Genomic DNA, 21,652 nt, shown 5'->3' on the forward strand with positions numbered 1-21,652 from the left:
AAAAAGAAGGAAGAAATTGAAGGGGAAATCCTGCGATTTCTTTCTTCTCACTGAGCGTACTGCAACATCTGCGAACATACACTCCCAATTTGCTGTCGATTTTAGGGTTCTTTAATTTTCTACAGTAAACCCCGATATGGTTAGTTCGTTTCCCTTTCTCTTTTTTCCTTAAAAGAAAAACTGTTTGTTTATCTTCGGTTGCTGCTTCCCATATAGAAGTTGCCTTTTGTTATTTTGAATTTTGTTTTCTTTCTACTTTCTTAATATTCGCCATAGAAAAATCGAAGGAATTAAGTTCTAGAAAACGATCATTAGGGAATCTAACTGAAACTAAAGATTTGCTTTCTGCTGAATTCAAAAAAAAAAATGTATGGGTTAGCTCTTGTAAGATGTTATTCTTACAGGCAAAATTTATTTCAAAATGAAAATGTGTTGTTAATTGTATAACCAGAAGCATGTTACCAAATTCCTAGCTTATATCGCGTAATATGATTTTGTTGTTCGGAACAGCATAAACTGGGCAGAGGTCATCGGGACAAAGTCCAGCAATTCATGACAATAACTGGAGCGAGGTAACCTCATTTTTTTATTGTTAATATTTGGGTGTACCTAGGATTTACTTTCAAAATAACTGTTGATATAGAGGTAGTTTTAAAAATGGACGGGAAAAAACAATTTCTGTGCAAAGATGGAAAAGAATGAGAAATGGATGTGTAAAAGATACAGATGATTGAATCAGGTTCCTCAGTGAAAATCTGTTCGTACTCTTCCCATGTTTACCAATGCCATTTTTCCCTGTTATCATTAAAATTATGGTTTTTGTTATCTATAACAAGATTGAAATTGTATCTGTGACTTGCTTCCCTCTTTTCCATTCTTTAGTTCATGTATTTATTTATTTGGTTATTTAATTGTAGTGAAAAACTTGCTCTCCAAGCTTTGAAGGCGAGTGATTGGCATCTTGAAGGAGCTTTCGATTTTTTCTATAGCCAGCCTCATATTAAAAGTTATACTGACATTACACGTTTGGAAGAGCTTTATAATAGATATAAAGGCAAGATTTTCTGTCCTTACTCCTTTCATTTTTTGTTTCTCTTCCTATTTTTTAGTTTACCTTAATAATTTGTGGTTTTGCTTGAGTATAGTATTGTTGATAGAACATAACAGAGAATATTGCTGATTTTCTTTCTGTTCTTTTGAGATATCGATATGCTCTTATTTTCAATTCAATGGAATCCTGAATTTCATTTCTGCTGCTTACTTTCCATTGATTGATACGTTGGCTGTATTTAGTAGCTTGTACGATTCCTTTCAAAGGAAAAAAAAGAAAGAAGGGTAAATAAATAAAATAAAATAAAATACTTACTCCAATATTTTATGCAGATCCTTACACAGATATGATACTAGTTGATGGTATTACTCTTCTATGCAATGACCTCCAGGTAGCTTTTTTTATCCTTCGAGATCTGTTGTCTGACATCTTGTTTACCCCTTTATTTCAATTTTTTATCATTTCATTTATACATAAATTCATCGGCATTTCAAAATATAACACATAGTAACCTTCTTTTGACAGGTGGATCCCCAAGATATTGTTATGGTATGTCCGCTGCCTGAAGTACAATCTCTTGTGATAAGAATCATAGATTCTTTTTACTATTTATATTCTCCTCTTTGGCTTACGTTTCCTCAAGTCTAAAGTGCTAACTAAAAGTTTCAGAATCCTGCTGATGTTGTCGATTGCTTTTATCATCCTTTCCTTGCACTGCATGTGTGTTGATCATGGTCTTTCCTTTTTCTCATTGTGAATACTTTTAGTTTCAAATTTTACATCCCACTAAATAATAGTCTTCACAAATGGTGATGCGGCTTTTCTAAATTATTTTTGAAGTAACTGGTTGGACTTAAAACAATTTGCAATTTAGTGGGTTGTGGAAGGAATATTTTTGCTTTTAGCAAAAGCTAATGAGTTGACTAGAATAGTTCTGAAACTTTCATTAATCAATGCTGCTTAGTATGTTTTCTCAGAGCTCTAGCTTCGGTTACGATGATTGATGACTTGGGAAAATGACAATGGTGGTACTTCAGGTTAAATGTTTTGTTAAACTATTGGAGGAAGTGTTGACATTATCATAGACGGTTAAATCTTCTAGGAGGTTTCACAAGATGTTAATTGATATTTAGAAGTTGTTCCTGTCTGGTTCCAATATTTTGTGGACACGTGTGCTAATATTGTTGGTACATTGCAGTTAGTCGTTTCATGGCACATGAAGGCTTCTACCATGTGTGAATATTCCAAAGAGGAGTTTTTCATTGGGTTGCAGGCACTAGGGTGGGCATTTATGTCTTTCTAATAATTTCCCAACATGAAATGAAATTAGATTCAATAATGACTTGCTGTAATGTGATTCTGACAGAAATTTACAACTTTTCATGGCAGGGTAGATTCTCTGGAGAAGTTTCGTGAGAGGATACCATTTATGCGCTCTGAGCTGAGAGATGAACGTATGTTCAAGTGCTCCATAGAGTATAATTTTCAGCATCCTACAAGAAATTATTTTAACGACTCGTGCATGTTGCGTTGGCAGAAGAAATGTCTTCTATTTAGATATAGTTAGAGAATTAGAATTTTTCCTCCTCCAAATTAGTTAGGTATATTCATATGCTGTGATTCATAAGCAAACATATTTGTGTGATGCAAGCTTGTTTTCGTCTTTGCTTATTGTGACTGCAGAAAAGTTTCGCGAGATATATAACTTTGCATTTGGCTGGGCAAAAGAAAAGGTAGTCTATCCTTTCATGTCAACTGTCCATGATAGAAGTTTTCTCTATGCAGAAGAATAATTTGCTGCTAATTGAGTGAATAGTTGTGGCATGGTGTTTTGTAGATTATAGATGGTAAATAGAGTTAGATTTACTGTTAATAACTAAGTAGTTTAGATATCATATGACTCTTATCTCTAAGTAGTTTAGATATTCTATAACTCTTATCACTTAATAGGATAAAATTTTATCTAGAGTAATTTTTACTTGTATTGTAACTCTATGCATCTAGTCTATTTAAAGGATAATTGTAACTCTATTTTTTCAAGAAGAAAATTATCACATAGAATCAACTTGATCTCCGTCACAAACACTTAGTTTCTACATGTTTCTTTCTCCTTGTTGGCAGTTGCTTGCTTCGGATGATTATCTGTGTTATATCAATTGGAGAATGTTTATGTTACAAAAATAAAGTTTCAGCCTTTAGATTACATGTCTTGCAATATATTTAGTAGTACATAAATTATTAGATGGTCCCGGCTCACCATGTCATCCATGGTCCCAACTAATAACATTTGTCCACATCATTTTTTTCAAAGGTGAATCTTCACCTCTTTCCTACATGTAAATAAAAAGTGGGTGGTTATTTGGAAGTTATTTTAAAATTTGTGGCTGTCATTCATTGGGACCATGGATGACGTTGTGAGCTGGGTCCATGAAATAATTTCTCTTATTAGTAGGTTTTCTTTAAAATGTGATTTATCCCTCAGAATATCCACTAGAACGTTAATCTCGTGAATAAAATACATTCCCCTAGATAATGGCCTTATGCAGGTACTTAATAATATATTTTCTGTCTCAGAGTCAGAAATCTTTGGCATTGGATACTGCAATTGGTATGTGGCAATTGCTGTTTGCTGAGAAGCAGTGGCCATTGGTTGACCATTGGTGCCAGTTTTTACAGGTACCTTAAAGCTTTCCTTCTTAGTACTCTTAGGAATTCTGGAGTGATCATTTTTAATTGACCTGCTAGATTACTTGCATTAATAATTCAATGGTATAATTTTCATCATATAAATTTAAATTAGTTTATCAACACTGTGATAAGAAACTGTGGCAAAAAGGTGATAATGCTTACTCTGCTATCGATGGTTGAATGTTCTTAGTCTTTTCTTGGTATGAAGGATGGAAAATTTGTTAATCAAATGGTTTTGAATCTTAACCATTTGATTAACAAATTTCCGTCCTTCCTCATTTCCATCCTCATACCAAGCAAAGCCCTAAAGTTGAGTAAATCTTCTGATAGCTGTCTTAGCAGGAATTTCTTTAGCATGAAATTATGGCTGCAAATTTTAATGGAATTTCTTTTTTTTTCTTTTTCTTTCTTTCTTTCAATCACTCATGAAAGGTACAATTTTTGCCTGATTTCCATAAATTTGAATGTACTATCCTTTGTAAAGTCTTGTCAGATATGAAATTATAAGAGCTTGCTTGTATTTCATCCACCCTGACTAGTTGCTCTTTAACTGTATTTATCTTTGATGCCGCTTGAACCAGGCTCGACATAATAAAGCGATCTCTAGGGACACGTGGTCTCAACTTTTGGAGTTTGCTAGAGTAAGTTAAAGGCTTCAATTCAGTGTCTTGGATATTTCTGCATGCATAGAGTTTAAATCAACTGTTTTCTATCATCTGTTCATTTGATTAATGACTTAATGCTACCTGACTTGCTGCAACTCGAGTGTTAGTGTTATACATGGCTATGTTGTTCAGATGTGGGTGTAAGTATCATACAAGATCTAAACGATCTGCGGATACTAAATGATAACTGGTCAGGCAGCGAGAATCCATTAAAACGTTATTGCTGAGGCACTGATGACATGTTAATTCTGTAATATCTATCATGTTATGTTAATGAAAAACATTATGATCTTTATATTTGTGTTTGTCGTGCAGACGATAGACCCTGCACTGTCGAACTACGACGCGGAAGGTGCGTGGCCCTATCTTATAGATGAATTTGTGGAGTACTTGAAGGAGAATGGCATCTTTTAAAAAGGACTGCTGGTTGGTGGACATGGGCGTGGAATTTTCAAGATCCATATCGTTAGTGTTGTTTATGTCGCGATGCCAACATGGAAGTAAGTATTTGATTTTTCTGAAAATAAGATGCAAAGTACCTGGTGTGGTTAAAGTTAAGCATTTTCTTTTAAATTACTCGACTGTGCTTCCATTTTTATTTTCTTTTATTTTTTAGGTTCATTGGGGATAAGAAAATGTGTTGGACTTTGGATTGCATTTGTTATTTGGACTTTAATCTTAATTATGAATTTTAATTTAATATTTGGTATTTGAATTTTGGTACTGCAGATTGATTTTAAAACCATGCATCGTGTTAAATTGTTTAAGAAAAATGCTTAATATAATTCAATAAGTAAAAACTACTACTGACGTTTTACATAAAAATAATAAAAAAAAGAATTCATCAAGTGGCATGTGGTAAAAAAAGATTATTTTCTTTAGTATTAGGTTCGAGCAGTTGTTGTAGGGTGTATATTGTCAATAGGGTAACAAATGTGACTTTCAATTTTTTTTCAAGAAAGAACTATTGTGGAATTCTTTGAATAGTTTTGGTGTTTAAAATGAGTATTATTTCCCTCCCTTTAAGTTTATGGATTTGAATAATTGTTTCTGTAGAGTATGTGTGCATCGTCAATGATAGAAAAATCATAAATATATATTATTTTGTAATCATCACAAATTATTAAAAAAAAGGAAATAATTATACTTTATTGTTACTCAACTTCAATAATAAAAGAGTATTTTTCCGTCTATAGGTAATTAAAATCTCATGGTGTGTATTTTTTAGACTAGAAGGGTACCTTGATTTCCTATCTACATCACATCAATGGAGTTCCGTTCATAATGATTAAGTGGCCACAAAACCAAGCCATTCATATTTTACTAGTTATAACTGGACTAGTTGGATTTTAGAGCCGCCTGCCAAATGGTATGAAAAATATTATAAATTGGAATGAGAAGATGTGTGGAATAGATCCTTCCATGCTTCTCGGCATTGGTGAAGAAAGCAGTTTGTGGATGTACACAAGCATGATTATTCAAAAGAAGATTGCCCCCTTTTGTTTTCATTTATGGAAAACAATGGCATTGGCACTGATTGCTAAATCTAAACGCAAAATGAATATGTACGCGTAAGCCTAGGATTCCCTCCTCATCATACAGGCAAAGGCATCTTTTGCATTAATAAGCAGCAGTCATGTCCGTGAAGGCAACGCAACTCGCGGGTACCATGTTTTGGATAGCAAATGATAAGGCCTGAAGAAGAGAGGGAGATTAAAGTAGGATTTTCAGCTACCGTGTTTGACCATTCACTCTTATTTCCCCCCCATTTTTATTTATTTTTTACCTTCAGCATTTAGTGGTAGCGTGAGAATCACTTTTCTTTTTTATACTCAACCCATCAATGTGAGCTGCATTTCCTCACTACTCAAATTTACCTTCTTCTAACACTTTGATTTAAACCTATGTCGGTTGCATCTATTTGGATCTGATATTTTTTTAATAACTTGGGTTATTACAAGGTAATATTTGTTTAGAATTTTTTTACTCATTAATAAATCGTACACCATATAGATATAACTACTCGAATCAAAATTTCTAAGGAGAATAACACCACCCTTTACGGATGAAGTCACCTAATGAATTCTTTGAATTCAATATTTTATCTGTTAATTAAAATGTTCAACTTTATTAACTGAAATAATTATCCACAATATTAATTTTGTTACATTAAGGGTAAAGTATAAAAATTACGTTACTTTGTTAAGTTTTTTGACTATTCAAAGTTAGAAAATGGTCTTTCGACTATACGACGTTGTTTTGTTGTGTCATTCGTCTATTAAAAGTTATAAAATGATCATCTGACTATTCATATGTTCCAAACTCGTCATTTTCCGTTAAAAAATTGATGAACGTCGTTAACCTAATGATCGAGATATGATAACATCATATTTTAATGATGCCTACTAGCGTCGTTGTTGCTTTCAAGCACTGTCTCAACGACGTAATATTTCAAGTATTAGCTCGAAGATATAATGTAAACGAATAGTTAATCTAAAAAATACAACTCAAACGGTTATGGGACTGGATTTTATCATATCTCAGTCAACAAGTTAACGTCTAACTCAGATGACTATCAATTTTCTAATGAGAAAGGACGAGCCTAGAATTTATGAATAGTTGAGTGATCATTTCGTATCTTTTAATAGTCAGGAAACTCAACAATGCAACGCTATATTATTAAAATGTATAAAAGATCGATGATCAAAGTGAAAATGAACAATAATTAAGTATTCATAAGTATAATTTCCCGTAATTTATCATAAACATTTCTCACCGTGTAAAAGAAATTCCAAAATTAAGTCTTTGTCTAAAGAAAAAGAATCATCATAAACAATTTTCAACTTGGGATTGAAGTGAGATTAATTAAGGATTAAACTCAAAATCTATACCTACAACTGATTGTCACAGGTGAGACAGAGTAATTATGATGGATGAATGGCAGTTAAAGTTAATCCCTAGTGATTCTTGCATCCCAATACCCAAAAGGCTTATTCTACGCCTTGCACTGAATTTCATGCCATGTGACATTATATAATCATTCAAGAACTCTCTACGTACTAATTCCCTGTATATATTCAATATACAAATAGGTTATATAAGTACACAAGTGAATGCCTTTTTTATTATATTTAAATACAATTATCTATATCTTAGCTAAAATCAATATTTATTATTCAAAGATATAGATAAACATAATAATAATAATAAGGAACTTTTTATTCAAAGAAAAATAAAGAATTTTAATTAAGTACAATTATCTATATCTTAGCTAAAATCAATATTTATTATTCAAAGATATAGATAAACATAATAATAATAATAAGGAACTTTTTATTCAAAGAAAAATAAAGAATTTTAATTAAGTATAGAGTTTTTTTTTGGGAATATAATTAAGTATAGAGTTGGTTTGAATGAAAGGGGCAGTCAAACTGCAGAAAAGACTTATTTCATTCCTCTGCTTAACTTTGCTAAGATGGGGTATAGGTGAAACGTACATGTATATCCACTAAATAATTAATTAATACTTGATCACCAAAAAAATGAATTATTAACTAATGAATACTTAATTGACAGCTGTGCAGATTTTACTCATTTTATGAGGCGATATCCAGGAATAAGGTCTCCCGTTCAACGGACATATGCCCAACCCTCTATTTCATAGAGGAACCCCCATTTAATATATATTATATCTGCTAATCCATTCTAAATTAATCATGGGTAAACTACACAAATAGTCTCATGATTATAGGGCACTACTTTGTTTAGTCTCTTAACTTTTAAAAGTTACAAAATGGTCACACGACTATTCATATATTCCAAACTCGTCATTTTCTGTTAAAAATATTGATGGTCTTCTTCATTGGACATTAACCTGATGATTGAAATATGATAAAATAATATTTTAATGATGTGTACTAGCACCGTCGTTGCTTTAAAGCATTGGCTAGACGACAAAATGTTTCAAGCACTACGACGATATAAACGGAGAATGGATCCATAAAATACAAGTTAAACAGTTATGAGATCAAATTTTATCACATCTCTGGTAACATTTCACTACAAGAAGTAAGATCTTTAGTGACTATTTGATTGTGACATTGAAGAAAGTCTTCACAGTAAGTAGATTATTTGTGATTAATTTTGTAACGTCTGAAATGAGTAATTGTGACTTAATTTTATTTGGTCACTCATCAGGTAATAATTGTGACAAATTTAAAGCACATCACAAGTAACTTGTCACTAATAGTGTTTTATTGTGACCAAAGTAAGTTGTCATTATCAATTAGTCACTAATAAAAGGCTTGAATTAACGCCAACTTATTTTTCACGAGAAAATTGTAATAGTGACAACATATAATTGTGACAAATACATTTTTGTCACTAGTCTTAGTTAGTGATTTGTGACAACAAATGTTTTTTTTTTAACTATTAAAATAAATAATTGTGTCCTATTTCTATTTGGTTACTTATAAGTTTTGACAATGTCATTTAATATTCAAATATGATTATTTTTTCTTAAAAAAGTGATAAGTTTTTATTTATAGTTTAGGCTTAAAGTAAAAATAAGTACATAAACTGTAACCCCTTAGACCCGACCCAGACGTTACGACCGAATCTAGGCGGTCACATATCGTATTCAAAAATCCTTTTCATATTTAAAATGTATTTGAAATCTACTTTAGTGAATAAAATACATATAACAGAAAATATCTAACAAAAAGGTTCATACGGTAAACACACACACACACACATATACAAACATCGAAAATCTGTATAACACATGTTTAGAAAAAATACAGATCATACAAATATATAAAGACAATAGCAAAAACCCATGTCATCAAAATATAACAAAAAGGGCATATATAAATATATAGCAGGTAGAAAGAAGAACAATTGATCCTCTTGATGCTAAGTCTGTTACTCTACTATCTGGTAATATCTGAAAGGTTAAATAATTTAAAGAGTGAGCTAAAAAGCTCAATTTGCACAAAGCAGAAGGACATGTGGTAAGGACTTACCATGTGCACAAAGCATGGTAAGGACTTATAGCATAAGAACTTACAATAAGAACTTACTTTATGCACAAAGCAGAAGGACCTACGGTAAGGTTTTACAAGTCATAGATTAAGCCTGAAGTACTTCCTCCATGAATACCCCTAATGACAGTAAATATGCATGTATTTCAGTCAAAACAATAGTTTAATATCAAAACGTGAAAACAATCCATGTTTTAAAATCATATTCAGAAAAATACGGTAACCAAAGATCATGCCAGAAATTTATGGTAATCAGAATCCAATAATCGATATACAATAAATCAGAGATCATGTCAATAAAATGTTCAATATCATCATAAGTTCAGAACGATTAAGATAAATAAATTAAAACAAAAATTTAACACCATCATAAACACACCAATATCAGTATGAGAAGTCTAATTGGGTAGCCTACTACGGGTCTGCCTATCACGATCAACGACAATGCTAGATCCTACAAATGGGAGAAACTATATCACTAACCTAATAGAATAGTTAATAAACTTTATTTAAACAATTTATATAAACCTACGAGTAATTCTCGAAGTACGTGGATTTTACGGATCTGTTGGACTAAAATCATCAGATCTAGTTGACCCTTAGTCGAGGAAACACGAGTACTTTCATAAAAATATATTCTCAAATCAATTCATTATTTAATACCCAAAAAATCATGTAGAAATGTTAAAAATACTAAGTATTTTTGGGTTAACGGGCTTATTTTGGGGTTTTCAAATTAGAATTTGGTGAAACAAACAACAAAATCAGACTCAGGACGTTGAAAAACAACAATTAGAAGGTTTTCAAAAAAAATAATAATGCCAATCAACATTCAAATTCAACATCAATCAATGGCAGTCAACAGGGCCAACGAACAAACGATTTGGTTCAGCTCGGTGTGGTATAGCTTGATTGGACTAGTTCAGCACCAGTTGGGCCATTTTGGATTTAAGCCGGTTTGGTTTGGGTTAAATGCGTTTGGAATGAGTCAGGCGGGTTGGGTCAGACAGGTTGGGTCATACGGGTTAGGTCAAACGGGTCAAGTTGACCCGATTCTGGAACTCTCCTCTAGGAGTGGAGGAGCCCAACGCATAGTGGCAATGTGTGCGGCGACGAAGAGCATCAAAAAAAATTGAAAAAAAATCTAAAATTCTTAAAACGAGGTTTTGAGTCACTTACCAAGCTTGATTCACGACGGTGAATGATAGAGAGATTGAATTTGCTATGTCAGAAACTTGTTTTCCTTCACCCTCTCACATGTCGTCGATGATGACTACAAATCTGACAGCGGTGAACTCAGGACAACTCTGGGAATGCAGTGGTATGGATGATATAGCAAACAGAGCTACAGTCAGTGAAATAACGATGATAGTTTTTTTGAGAAAAAGACCAAAAAAGAAGGAGAGAGAAAGAAAGAGATAATGGGTTTCTAAAAATGGAAAGTTTTCAACATCTAGGGATGGGTTTTAAACTTAACATATTTAAAAATGGCAAAATTATTTCATAGGTCCTCAAGTTTTTACTACTTTTTGAATTTGATTCAAATTTAATTAAAAATCCAAAATAATATCTAAAATTAAAATTAGGAAAAATTTAACCCCTAAATTGAGGTGACAACTCTCGACCCCTTAAAAGAAATTTCATCCTTGAAATTTACCTAATCTGAACAGATGTGGGAATTGAGCCTCCATCGACTCTGTTGTCTCTCAGGTAGCTTCTGTGGCATTATGATTAATCCACTTAACCTTAACAATCAAAATATGTCTGTTCTGAAGAACTCTCTCGTCTTGATCCAAAATCTGAACAAGCTTCTCATTATAAGACAAATCAAACCTCAAACTTACATCCTCAATTTGAATAACGCGACTTAAATCTAGATAGTATCGCCTTAGCATAGATATAAGGAAAACGTCATGAATACGACTAAGCTGAAAAGGAAACTCAAGCTGATAAGAAACATGCCTGACTCTTTTCATAATACGATATAACCCAATAAATCTCGGACTCAACCTTCCATTGCGTCCAAATCTCAACATCTTCTTCCATAGAGATACATTCAGAATAACCTGATCCTCGACTTCAAACTCAATGTTCTTCCTCTTCTGGTTAACATATGATTTCTGTCTATCAAACGCCTCTCTCAGGTGATCATGGATCAGCTTGATTGTATCTTAAGTCTCTTGAACCAACTCAGGACCCAAAGTCTTCCTATCATATAACTCAGTCTAACAGATAGGAGTGCAACACTTCCTTTAATAAAATGCCTCATGCGGTGATATGCAGATACTAGCCCGATAGCTTTAATTATAAGCAAACTCATCCAAAGGTAAGAAGTCCTCCAAACTACCATATAAGTTGATCACAAAACCTCTAAACATATCCTCTAGAACCTATATCACCATCTCAGACTGGCCATAAGTCTATGAATGGAAAACTATACTGAAATTCATATGAGTACGCAGGGCCTCGTGTAGAGTCTTCAATAATCTAGAAGTAAATCTCAAATCTCATTAAGAAATGATAGACAACAGAACATCATGAAGTCTAATGATCTCTGAGATATACAACCTAGCCAGCTTGTATAGAGAATAATTAGCTCACACCAGAATAAAGTGAGTTGACTTGGTGAGTCAATCGACAAAAATCATTTTTTGAATGAGTCAGAGATAGATCAGTAACAAAGTCCATCGTAGTTCGCTCCTATTTCCACTCGATAATCTTAATAGGTTGTAACAGACTCAAAAAATTCTGATGTTCTACCTTAACCTTCTGACAAGTCAGACACCTCACCACGTAACCAGAAATATCCTTCTTCATACCAATCCAATAATAACACTCTTTAAGATTCTTGTACATTTTGTCTCTACCAGGATGCATAACATAAGGGCTATTATGGGCCTCTTGAAGAATAGTTCTCCTCAATTCATCTTCATTATGAACACAATAACAGCCTTGAAAGCATAGGATACCATCCTGATCAAAAGTATAATATGAGCTTGATCATTGCTCAACCTATTCAATAATGGAAAGAAATGAGCTATTTTGGATATGCTTAGCCTTTATCTCCTCGGCTAAGGTTGATTTAACCTGTAACTATGCAAATAGACTGACATCATCATAAAAACTCAAGTTAGCAAATAATGCTCTCAGATAAGATACTACTTTATGGTTCAAGGCATCGACCACCACATTGACCTTACTCGGATGATACTCTAACTCACAATCATAGTTCTTCAAAAGCTCTAACCAGCGACGTTGTCTCAGATTTAGCTCTTTTTGAGTAAGCAGATACTTCAAACTCTTATGGTCGGTATAGATATAACACTTCTCTCCATAGAGATAGTGTACCTCCGGATCTTCAAGGAAAAAACCACTGCATCTAACTCCAAATCGAGGGTGGGATAATTGTACTCATATGTCTTTAACTAATAGGACGTATAAACTACAACCTCCATCCTGTATATGAACACATCTCAGTCCAAAGTGAGAAGCATAACTGTATAAATAAATATCCTTCTTAGACTCAGGCTGAATCAACATTGGGTATTTAGTCAGAATAGTCTTTAGTTTCTCAAAACTAGATTACTTATCCTTAGACCAGACAAACGTAACATCCTTCCTTAATATCTTCGTCAGAGGAGCTATAATGATGAAGAAACCCTCATTGGAACAACAATAATAACTAACTAAACCTAAGAAACTACGAATTTTTGAAATGTTCTTGGGTTGCTTCTAATTTAGAATAACATCCAACTTACTCGGATCCACCCGAATACCCTCAAATGATACAATATGCTCAATAAAAGTTACCTCGCTGAGCCAGAACTCACACTTGCTTAACTTCGCATACAATTTATGATCCTTCAAAATCTACAAAATGATTCTCAAATACTCATCGTGTTTTGCTTCAACCCATGAATACACCAATATATCATCAATGAATACAACCATAAAATGATCCATATAGGGTCAAAACACCCGATTCATTAGATCCATAAAGGCAACTGGGGTATTAGTTAACTCAAATGACATCACTAAAAAATCATAATGCCCATATCGAGTATAGAAAATAATTTTTGGGATGTCAAAATCTTTCACCTTGAGTTGGTAGCAACCATACCTCAAGTTTATATTAGAAAAGACAGTAGTAACTCAAAACTAGTCAAACAAATAATCGATTTTAGGCAAAGGATATTTGTTTTTGACTGTGAGTTTGTTCAACTTTCGATAATTAATATAAAGTCTCAATGTCTTATCATTCTTCTTGACAAAAAGAACTAGAGAACCCCATGGTGAAACACTAGGTTGAATGAATCCCATATCCAACAACTCCTGGAGTTAAACTTTTAGTTCTTTAAGCTCATTAGGGGTTATGCGGTAAGGAGCCATCGAAACTAGTGTAGAATAAGAATTGAATTCAATCTCAAACTCAACTTTTCTATATGATGGTAATCTAGAAAATTCTTTGATGAAGGCATTAAGAAATTCCTTAATAGCCTGAATTCATTCTATATCAAATCTGGAATATCTAGTATCTAGAATATAAGCAAGAAATACCTTATAACCCTTAATGTTCATCTTTTTAGCTATTAAAATAGACACACCATCAGGAACCTACAAACGTACCCCGATCATAACTATTTTTCTGTTATTAGGAGTCTTCAGAACAACTCTCTTGGTCTTACAATCAAGATTAACTTGATGCTCCATGCCAAGAATCAAGTCAAACTCATCTAAAGGCAAATCTATTATATCGGCCAAGAAGATCTCCCTATGAATCTCTATAGGACACCCTCTATAAATTTGATCTAAATCTATGGACTGACCTATGAGAATCTAAACTGTCACAACAATCATGATATTCTCAATAGGGTTATTAAAACCCCTAGATACAAAATGCGATATATAATAATGGGTATAACCATTATCAAATAAAGTAAAATATGGAACTTAATAAATAGTAAAAGTACCTACAACCACATCAGGCTCATCATGGTCCTGACTGTTTGATCTTAACTTGAGTTAAACCCTTACTCTGAGTAGGTCAGCCTCTACTAGCAGACCTGAATGTTCTCTTCTGACTACGACCCCCAGTTGGAGTTTGAACTATACTTTGAGTATGAGTGAGTGTTTGAACTATCGTCTGAAAGGTAAAAGGTGTCTCTTGACACTCTCTCAAGAAATGGTCGTCAGACCCACATCTAAAACAAGTACCCAACTTCTTATACACACACTGAAGTAATGTTTCCTACAGTGCTCACAAGTAGGCAATGTCGATAACCTAAAATAACCACCATGACTAAAAGCTGAAATAGTTAAAGTAGCTGACACTACAGACCTAATAATTGTACAACCTCTCTAAGAAGACTAGCCTATACCTCTCTTGCTAGGACGTGTAGAAGATTGAACAGAACCAGAAGGCCTCCTAAATCGATCTCGGTCTCTATCTGTCATACGCTCTATACCTACTCACTCAATCTCTTTAACAGTCTTGGCTATCTCAATTAAAGTATCAAAATTTCTCTCTCGATGGGTAGCAACCTAACTCCTGATCTCATATCAGAGCCTTTTCTCAAATTTTAGGCATCTATCCATCTCATATCTACAAGCCCAGTAATATATCAACTCAATATGATGAACTCAATCTCATAATTAGTAACAATCATATCACCTACTCTAAATTTTGAAACTTATGACGTAGCTCCTGCATGTATATCTCTCCAACATATTGACTCTAAAACATTCTTTGAAAAGGTCCCAAGTCAACTGATTATCTGGAATACTCCTGGAAATCAATCACCACCACCTATAACCTTCCTTCTTCAGCATGGCTAGTACCCCCTTTAACTTCTTTTCAGGCCTCAGTTTTATCTCATCCATAATCTGCTTAGTATACTCCAACCAATACTCAACATCAATCGAAAGTCCCCAGTGATGCCCTCAAATGGGACTAATCTAGTAGCCACCAAAGACTTTGATATATCAACAACTGACATACTACCTAAAGTTTTAGGCATTCTCATCCATCTTAGTGTCCTCATCCTCAACGATGAAAGGGTTTCTCGTAGGCGTAACCAGATCATCACAAGAAATAGACGGATTAACAAACGAAACATGAGGATCTTGAGCTAGGATCAAATAGTGTGTATAAATAGAAGGTCGAGTTGTTTACCCAAGACTATGACTTTACCTACAACCTCGAGTAACGCTTATCTGACCGTGATTTAAACATAAGTTAGTCCGACATAAAAAATCTTGAATTTATTTAAAACTCGTAAAATAAAGTGACACAATGTTTGTAAATATTAGAAAATATCTTTCAAAAATATGATATTTAGGACTCATCCATAGTCTGGATGTTTATAACCAAAAGCTCTAATACCACCAAGTGTAACCCCCTAGACCTGACCCAGACGTATGCATGAATCTAGACAGTCACATATTGTATTTAGAAATACTTGTCATAATTAAAATGTAGTTGAAATTTAGTTAAGTGAATAAGATACATTTAACAATAAAAATATGGAAATATCCAACAGTAAGGTTTATACGATATATATATATATAAGTATAAAAAAATCAATATAACATATGTTCAGAACATAATGTCGATCATATAAATATATAAAGACAGTAGCAGAAACCCTTGTCACCAAAATGTAACAAAAAGGCCATATAGAAATATACAATGGGTAGAAAGGAAATCAATCGATCCTCCTAATGCCAAGTCTACTAGTCTATTGCTGGTAATATCTAAAAAGTTAAAAAATTTAAATAGTAAGTTAAAAAGCTCAGTGTGCTCCTTGCGGTGTAAATAAAAAAATACAGATAAAATAATTTGGTAAAAATTAATTTGAAAAACATGTTTTTAAAACATGAACACTACCTCCATCTAAACACCAGAATGTGTAGGTTCCCCTAAACCTTACACCCACATGTACACCCGTTAAGGAATTTATACTTAAAGCATAAAGACTTGCGGTCAGGACTCACCCTTTGCACAAATTAGAGGGGCTTACAGTAAGGTCATACAAGTCATAAACTAAGCCTGAAATACTTCCTCCAAAAATACCCCAAAAGATGGTAAATATGCATGTATTTCATTCAAAACAATAGTTTAATATCAAAACATGAAAACAATCCATGGTTTAAAATCAAATTCAGAAAAATAAGGTAACCAGAGATCATGCCAAAAATATACGGTAAATTAGAATCTAGTAATCGGTATACAATAAATTAGAGGACATGTCACTAAAATGTTCAATATCATTAGAAGTTTAGAACGATTCAGATAAATAAATTAAAATAGAAATTTAATACTATAAGGAACACACCAATATCAGTTTAAGAAATCTGATAGGGTAGCCTACTGTCGGGTTTACCTATCACAATAAACGACAATGCTAGATCCTACAAACAAGAGAAACTCTACCACTAACCTAATATAATAATTAATAAACTTTATTTAAACAATTTACGAAAAACCTACGAGTAATTCTCGAAGTACATGGATTGTGCAAATCTACTAGACGCGATTCACAGGATCTAGTAAACCCTCGATGGGGGCGGCGGAACATAAGTACCTTCATAAAAATAAATTCTCAAATCAATTCTATATTCAATACCCATATAATCATGTAGACATATTAAAAAATACTAAGTATTTTTGGGTTAATGGGCTTATTTCGAGGCATTTAGGGTTAGAATTTGGCGAAACGAACAATAAAATTGGACCCAAGAAATCGAAAAACATCAATAGGGAGATTTTCAAAAAAAGTCAATGTGGTCAATGGTCGAAGTCAATGCTGGTCAACAGTAAATGGTTGTCAACAGAGTCAATGGAAAACAGGTTGGCTCAACTCGACTCGAAACGGCACGACTCAGCTGGACTAGTTCGGTCTGATTTAGATAGACTAGTTAGGTTTAATTTAATTGGACTTATTTGGCCTGATTCGATTGGGTTGGGTCAGTTAGGATTTGGATCGGTTTGGTTTGGATTAGGTCAGGTGGGTTGGGTTGACTCGGTTCTCGAACTCTTCTCCAGGCATTGGAGGAGTCTCACTCACAGGGGCGATGTGTGGGGGCATGTGCGGTAGCGAAGCGCATTGAATTTTTTTTTAAAAAAATTATAAAATTCTTATAATAGGGTTTTGTGTCACTTACCAGGCTTGGTTCACGACTATGAATAACGGAGGCTTGATTTTTCAACGTTAGAAACTTGTTTTCCTTCACCCGATGAAGATTACTACAAAGAAGATATCGGTGGACTTGGGACAACTCCAGGAATGCAATGGTATGGGCAGTGAAGCAAACAGAACTACGATCGAAGATGAAATAATGGTTAAAATTTTCTTTGAGAAGAAGACCAAAAAGGAAAGAGAGAAAGCTAGAGAGAATTGGTTTCTAAAAATGAATAGTTTACGACACGTGGTGAGGGTTTTAAACTTAATATGTTTAGAAAATGGCAAAATTATGCCACAAGTCCTTGATGTTTTGCTACTTTTTTTAATTTGATCCAAATTTAATTAAAAATTTAGATTAATCCCCAAAATTAAAATTTCAAAAATTAGCCCCTAAGTTAGGGTTGACATAAACTATTGAACTATATTTTGATATAACAATTTAAGGTAAAATGTTTTTGGAATTGAATTGAATTTATTCAAAGTTTTCAAAAAAAAATTCAATGTCCATTTAACTTGGAATTGAGCACAAAATATTTTTCTGGACAAGCAGTACCAATACTATTCTTACAATATCGATACCTCATGAACAATATTGATACTGTTCATATGGTACCGATACCAAAGGTAAAGGAAGTATTGATACTCACTAGGTAGTATCGATACTACCATCATTGCTCAAAATTCCAGAATACAAAAATGGTACCGATACCCAAAGGGTATCGATATTATTTTACATAGTAGTATCGATACCATAGGCATAATATCGATACCATCAGGCCCCAACGACTAGTAACGACTAGTTGATTTAAAAATAACAAAGATAGTACCAATACTCCCTTTAGGAGTACCGATACCCTCTGTACTGGGCAGTTTTATTTTGTAGAGAAAATATGCACAAATGACTCCAAATCATCCCCAACGGCTATAAACGGTCACAACTTCATTCCAACATATAAATACAAGTTGAGGACACTTGAAAAAGTGTTAGAACATATATCCAAAAATTCAAACATAAGATAAAAGTTTTCCAATGTTATTTTTTATCTCTCTTGTAAATATTAGTGTTTAGTGAGCTAAATTTGCAAACACCCTACCTTTGAGAGGTTTTATTGTTTACTTCTTTTTACTTTTTGTAAAAGGGGATTGGTTCTAATTTAGCCAAGTGAAAAACTAGGGAGTGTAAAGGTTATCTCTTGATCCTTGAAAAAGAAAGGACAAATTAGTGAATTTGTTAGAAAATCCTTAGTGAGGAGCTAAGGTAGTGGATATATACTTATTTGAGAAGTTGAATCATTATAAATCGCTGTGCAAAAGTTTCTATATTTTCTCTCTCCTTACTCTCTAAACTGTTTTTGCCAATTCACCCCTCTTGCAATTTTTTTGGTTGTTCAATTGAGCCTCTTCGTTCCCAACATAAACTATGCTCCTTTTTTGCTTTAGGTACTTAAAGTATTTTTTTTGTCAAACTAGGTATTTAAACTATTATATTTAATTATTTTAAGTCCTAATATTTTTTTAGTTAGAAAATTATTTTTCGACAACTAAGATGTTGACACACCAGACAGAACTAGGTCTAGTTTTGACCAAAAAATATTTTAGGGGCTTAAAGCAAAAAATGGGTATAGTTTAGGGACTTTTTTGACCAAAAAATTGTTGATGTACTTAACGTGGTTTCATATAATAGTTTAAGTACCTAGTTTGACCAAAATATAATTTAGGTACCTAAAGAAAAATAATATATTTTAAGTACTTATTTTAGTTTAAGCCTATAATTTATGATCTCTATTGAGATATATGTGAATTCTGCAAAAACTAGTTAATTATTAGTATTTTGTTTTTTTAATTTAGGATTTCCACCACAAGAGGTTAATACACTATCAAATATTCTTATTTTATTTTATTTTATTAAATACATTTTAAGGACACTTGATATTATTTTGGGCTCAAATCTTAATAATTATATTTTTATATTTTTCTTCCATGAACATATTCCTTATGAGAGATCATAGAAAATTTAATATATATATATATATATATATATATATATATATATATATATATATATCATAAAATAAATAAAATTAATTCCAACAATAGTTTAAACAAAAAAGTTATTCTTGTCAAAAACAAATATTTTTTTCTTAGTGATTACTAGATAAGCGTTGCACTCTTCACATGAAGGTTTCAGGTTCGTTCATCTTAAAATTAATGATGCCAATGACTACAATGCAAGTTTCTAAACAAGATGAATACAACTAAAAATGTAATATCTACTATAATGAATTCATAATGAATTTTTTAATTAATCAATTTAATTATGTAGTTATGATAAAATATTTGTCACTAATAATGATAATATTATTGCCTAAATTTCCGTCATTGTTATTAATCTTTATGTGCCGAAAAAATGTATTCACAAAAAACATAAGTAATTGTGACAAAATTCATTATAGTCATCACTAATATAATAGTGACTGAATTATTAGTTATGCCTAAAAAATTTTATCACTATGATATTCAATGCCTAAATTTGATACTTTTATTGACTATTCTTAGTGTCACTGAAAATGCAATTTCTTGTAATGTGTTAACGTCCAGCTCAAATGACAACCAAGTTTTTAATGGAAAAGGTCGAGTTTAGAATATATAAATAATCAGGTGATCATTTTTATAACTTTTAATAGTAAGAGGACTCAACAAAGCAATGTCCTATAGTTAGCGGACCATTTTATAACTTTAAATAGTGGAGGACTTAACAAAGTAGCACCATGTGTTCTTTACCCAATAATTAACTAGTATAAATATATAAGTAAAGAATATATTTTATTATCTGTATTATTTTTTAACCCAGCCAAGCCAGCCCATCCTCGGTTGTCTCATATTTATCTACATTCTCATCTCTCTCTCTTAAAATCCCTAACATCGTGCCTTTTAAGCTAAGAAATCTCTCTCTCATATCGTTGCTTGCCTTTACTTCTTCTTCTCTTTGTATTGTTTCGTTTGTACAGTTATCATACTCATTCACATCCTTCAACGCCAAAAAGAAGGTTTGCCTTTCCATTTCCTTTACTTTTCTCTTTGTTACTAACTAATTATATACCTTTCAGCATGCATGCGGTTGTAATTTATTTACTCATTAGAATTTAGGGTTTGTTTGTTGTTTAGGGTTCAAACTTTCACTAACACATCAAATTTGATTCTATAACTGCATGGCTTCTCCATCTGTTCATCAATCCCTAAACTATACAATAACACAAAGTTCAAACGTCTGAAGCTTTCTTTATAAAATGAAAGGAAAAATATATATACGTATAGAGTATGTAGTTTCTTGTATTATATATAAATGTAACCGAGGTAGTTTCTCTTTCCTTTTACATATGTAGTTCTTATTTATTCCTTGTAATGATGATCTATATATACATATATAGTTACTAACAATGAAGGTATTTTGGTGTTCCAGAGCAATCGTGGAAATTAAAGTGATGGCAGGAAATGTGCAGCTTTCAGTTCCGCCAGGTTTTCGATTCCACCCAACAGACGATGAGCTTCTCTACTATTACCTGAGGAAGAAGGTGTCGTATGAAACTATCGACCTCGATGTCATAAGGGAAGTGGATCTCAACAAACTTGAGCCTTGGGATCTTAAAGGTCAGTTCATCTCATTCGTTGATTACCTCCAAGCTTTAGACCAACCAATCTATGATTAAATTGAGAATGTTTTGTGGTATGAATTTTACTTGCAGAGAAATGCAGAATTGGGTCGGGTCCTCAAAACGAGTGGTATTTCTTCAGTCACAAGGACAAGAAATACCCAACAGGAACTCGAACAAATAGGGCAACCTCAGCTGGTTTTTGGAAGGCAACTGGGAGGGACAAGGTTATCCACCTCAGCAACTCCAAGAAAATCGGCATGAGGAAAACCCTAGTTTTCTACACAGGACGTGCCCCTCATGGCCAGAAAACCGATTGGATCATGCATGAGTATCGATTAGACGACGAGGATTCCGATGCTCAGGTAAAGGC

At 33.0% G+C, this 21,652-nt stretch overlaps 2 protein-coding genes and 1 long non-coding RNA gene across 4 annotated transcripts in view; 2 read left to right on the forward strand and 1 right to left on the reverse strand.

The window, feature by feature from the left end:
* On the forward strand, positions 1–5,104 carry LOC120196267 (DCN1-like protein 2). 2 transcript variants are annotated; one of them, XM_039198108.1, is made up of 11 exons: positions 1–139; positions 511–572; positions 918–1,054; positions 1,384–1,442; positions 1,577–1,600; positions 2,250–2,332; positions 2,441–2,505; positions 2,735–2,784; positions 3,626–3,727; positions 4,321–4,380; positions 4,720–5,104. In XM_039198108.1, the coding sequence occupies exons 1-11, from the start codon at positions 137–139 to the stop codon at positions 4,816–4,818; spliced, it is 744 nt and encodes a 247-aa protein (XP_039054039.1). In that variant the 5' UTR covers positions 1–136; the 3' UTR covers positions 4,819–5,104. The 2 variants fall into 2 exon arrangements, with proteins under 2 accessions (XP_039054039.1, XP_039054040.1); XM_039198109.1 differs by lacking the exon at positions 4,321–4,380.
* The window catches only part of LOC120196268, a 26,772-nt gene continuing 9,829 nt past the window's right edge, over positions 4,710–21,652 (reverse strand). The window contains exons 2-3 of the long non-coding RNA XR_005523150.1: positions 20,167–20,175; positions 4,710–4,827 (exon numbers count right to left, since the gene is read on the reverse strand). This is a non-coding gene — a long non-coding RNA (uncharacterized LOC120196268). The remainder of the gene's footprint in view (positions 4,828–20,166; positions 20,176–21,652) is intronic.
* Positions 21,094–21,652, forward strand: part of LOC120196266 (protein SOMBRERO-like) — a 1,184-nt gene continuing 625 nt past the window's right edge. The window contains exons 1-2 of the mRNA XM_039198107.1: positions 21,094–21,277; positions 21,373–21,644. Of these exons, the coding sequence (XP_039054038.1) occupies positions 21,112–21,277; positions 21,373–21,644 (438 nt within the window). The 5' untranslated portion in view covers positions 21,094–21,111. The remainder of the gene's footprint in view (positions 21,278–21,372; positions 21,645–21,652) is intronic.

This window comes from Hibiscus syriacus, unplaced genomic scaffold, assembly GCF_006381635.1.
Source record: "Hibiscus syriacus cultivar Baekdansim isolate YM2019G1 unplaced genomic scaffold, ASM638163v2 tig00117032_pilon, whole genome shotgun sequence".
NCBI lineage: Eukaryota > Viridiplantae > Streptophyta > Magnoliopsida > Malvales > Malvaceae > Hibiscus > Hibiscus syriacus.

Coding starts and splice junctions, on each gene's coding strand:
- LOC120196267 (XM_039198108.1), top strand. Junction 1,443..1,576: donor TTCTATGCAATGACCTCCAG/GTAGCTTTTTTT, acceptor TTCTTTTGACAG/GTGGATCCCCAAGATATTGT. Junction 3,728..4,320: donor ATTGGTGCCAGTTTTTACAG/GTACCTTAAAGC, acceptor CGCTTGAACCAG/GCTCGACATAATAAAGCGAT.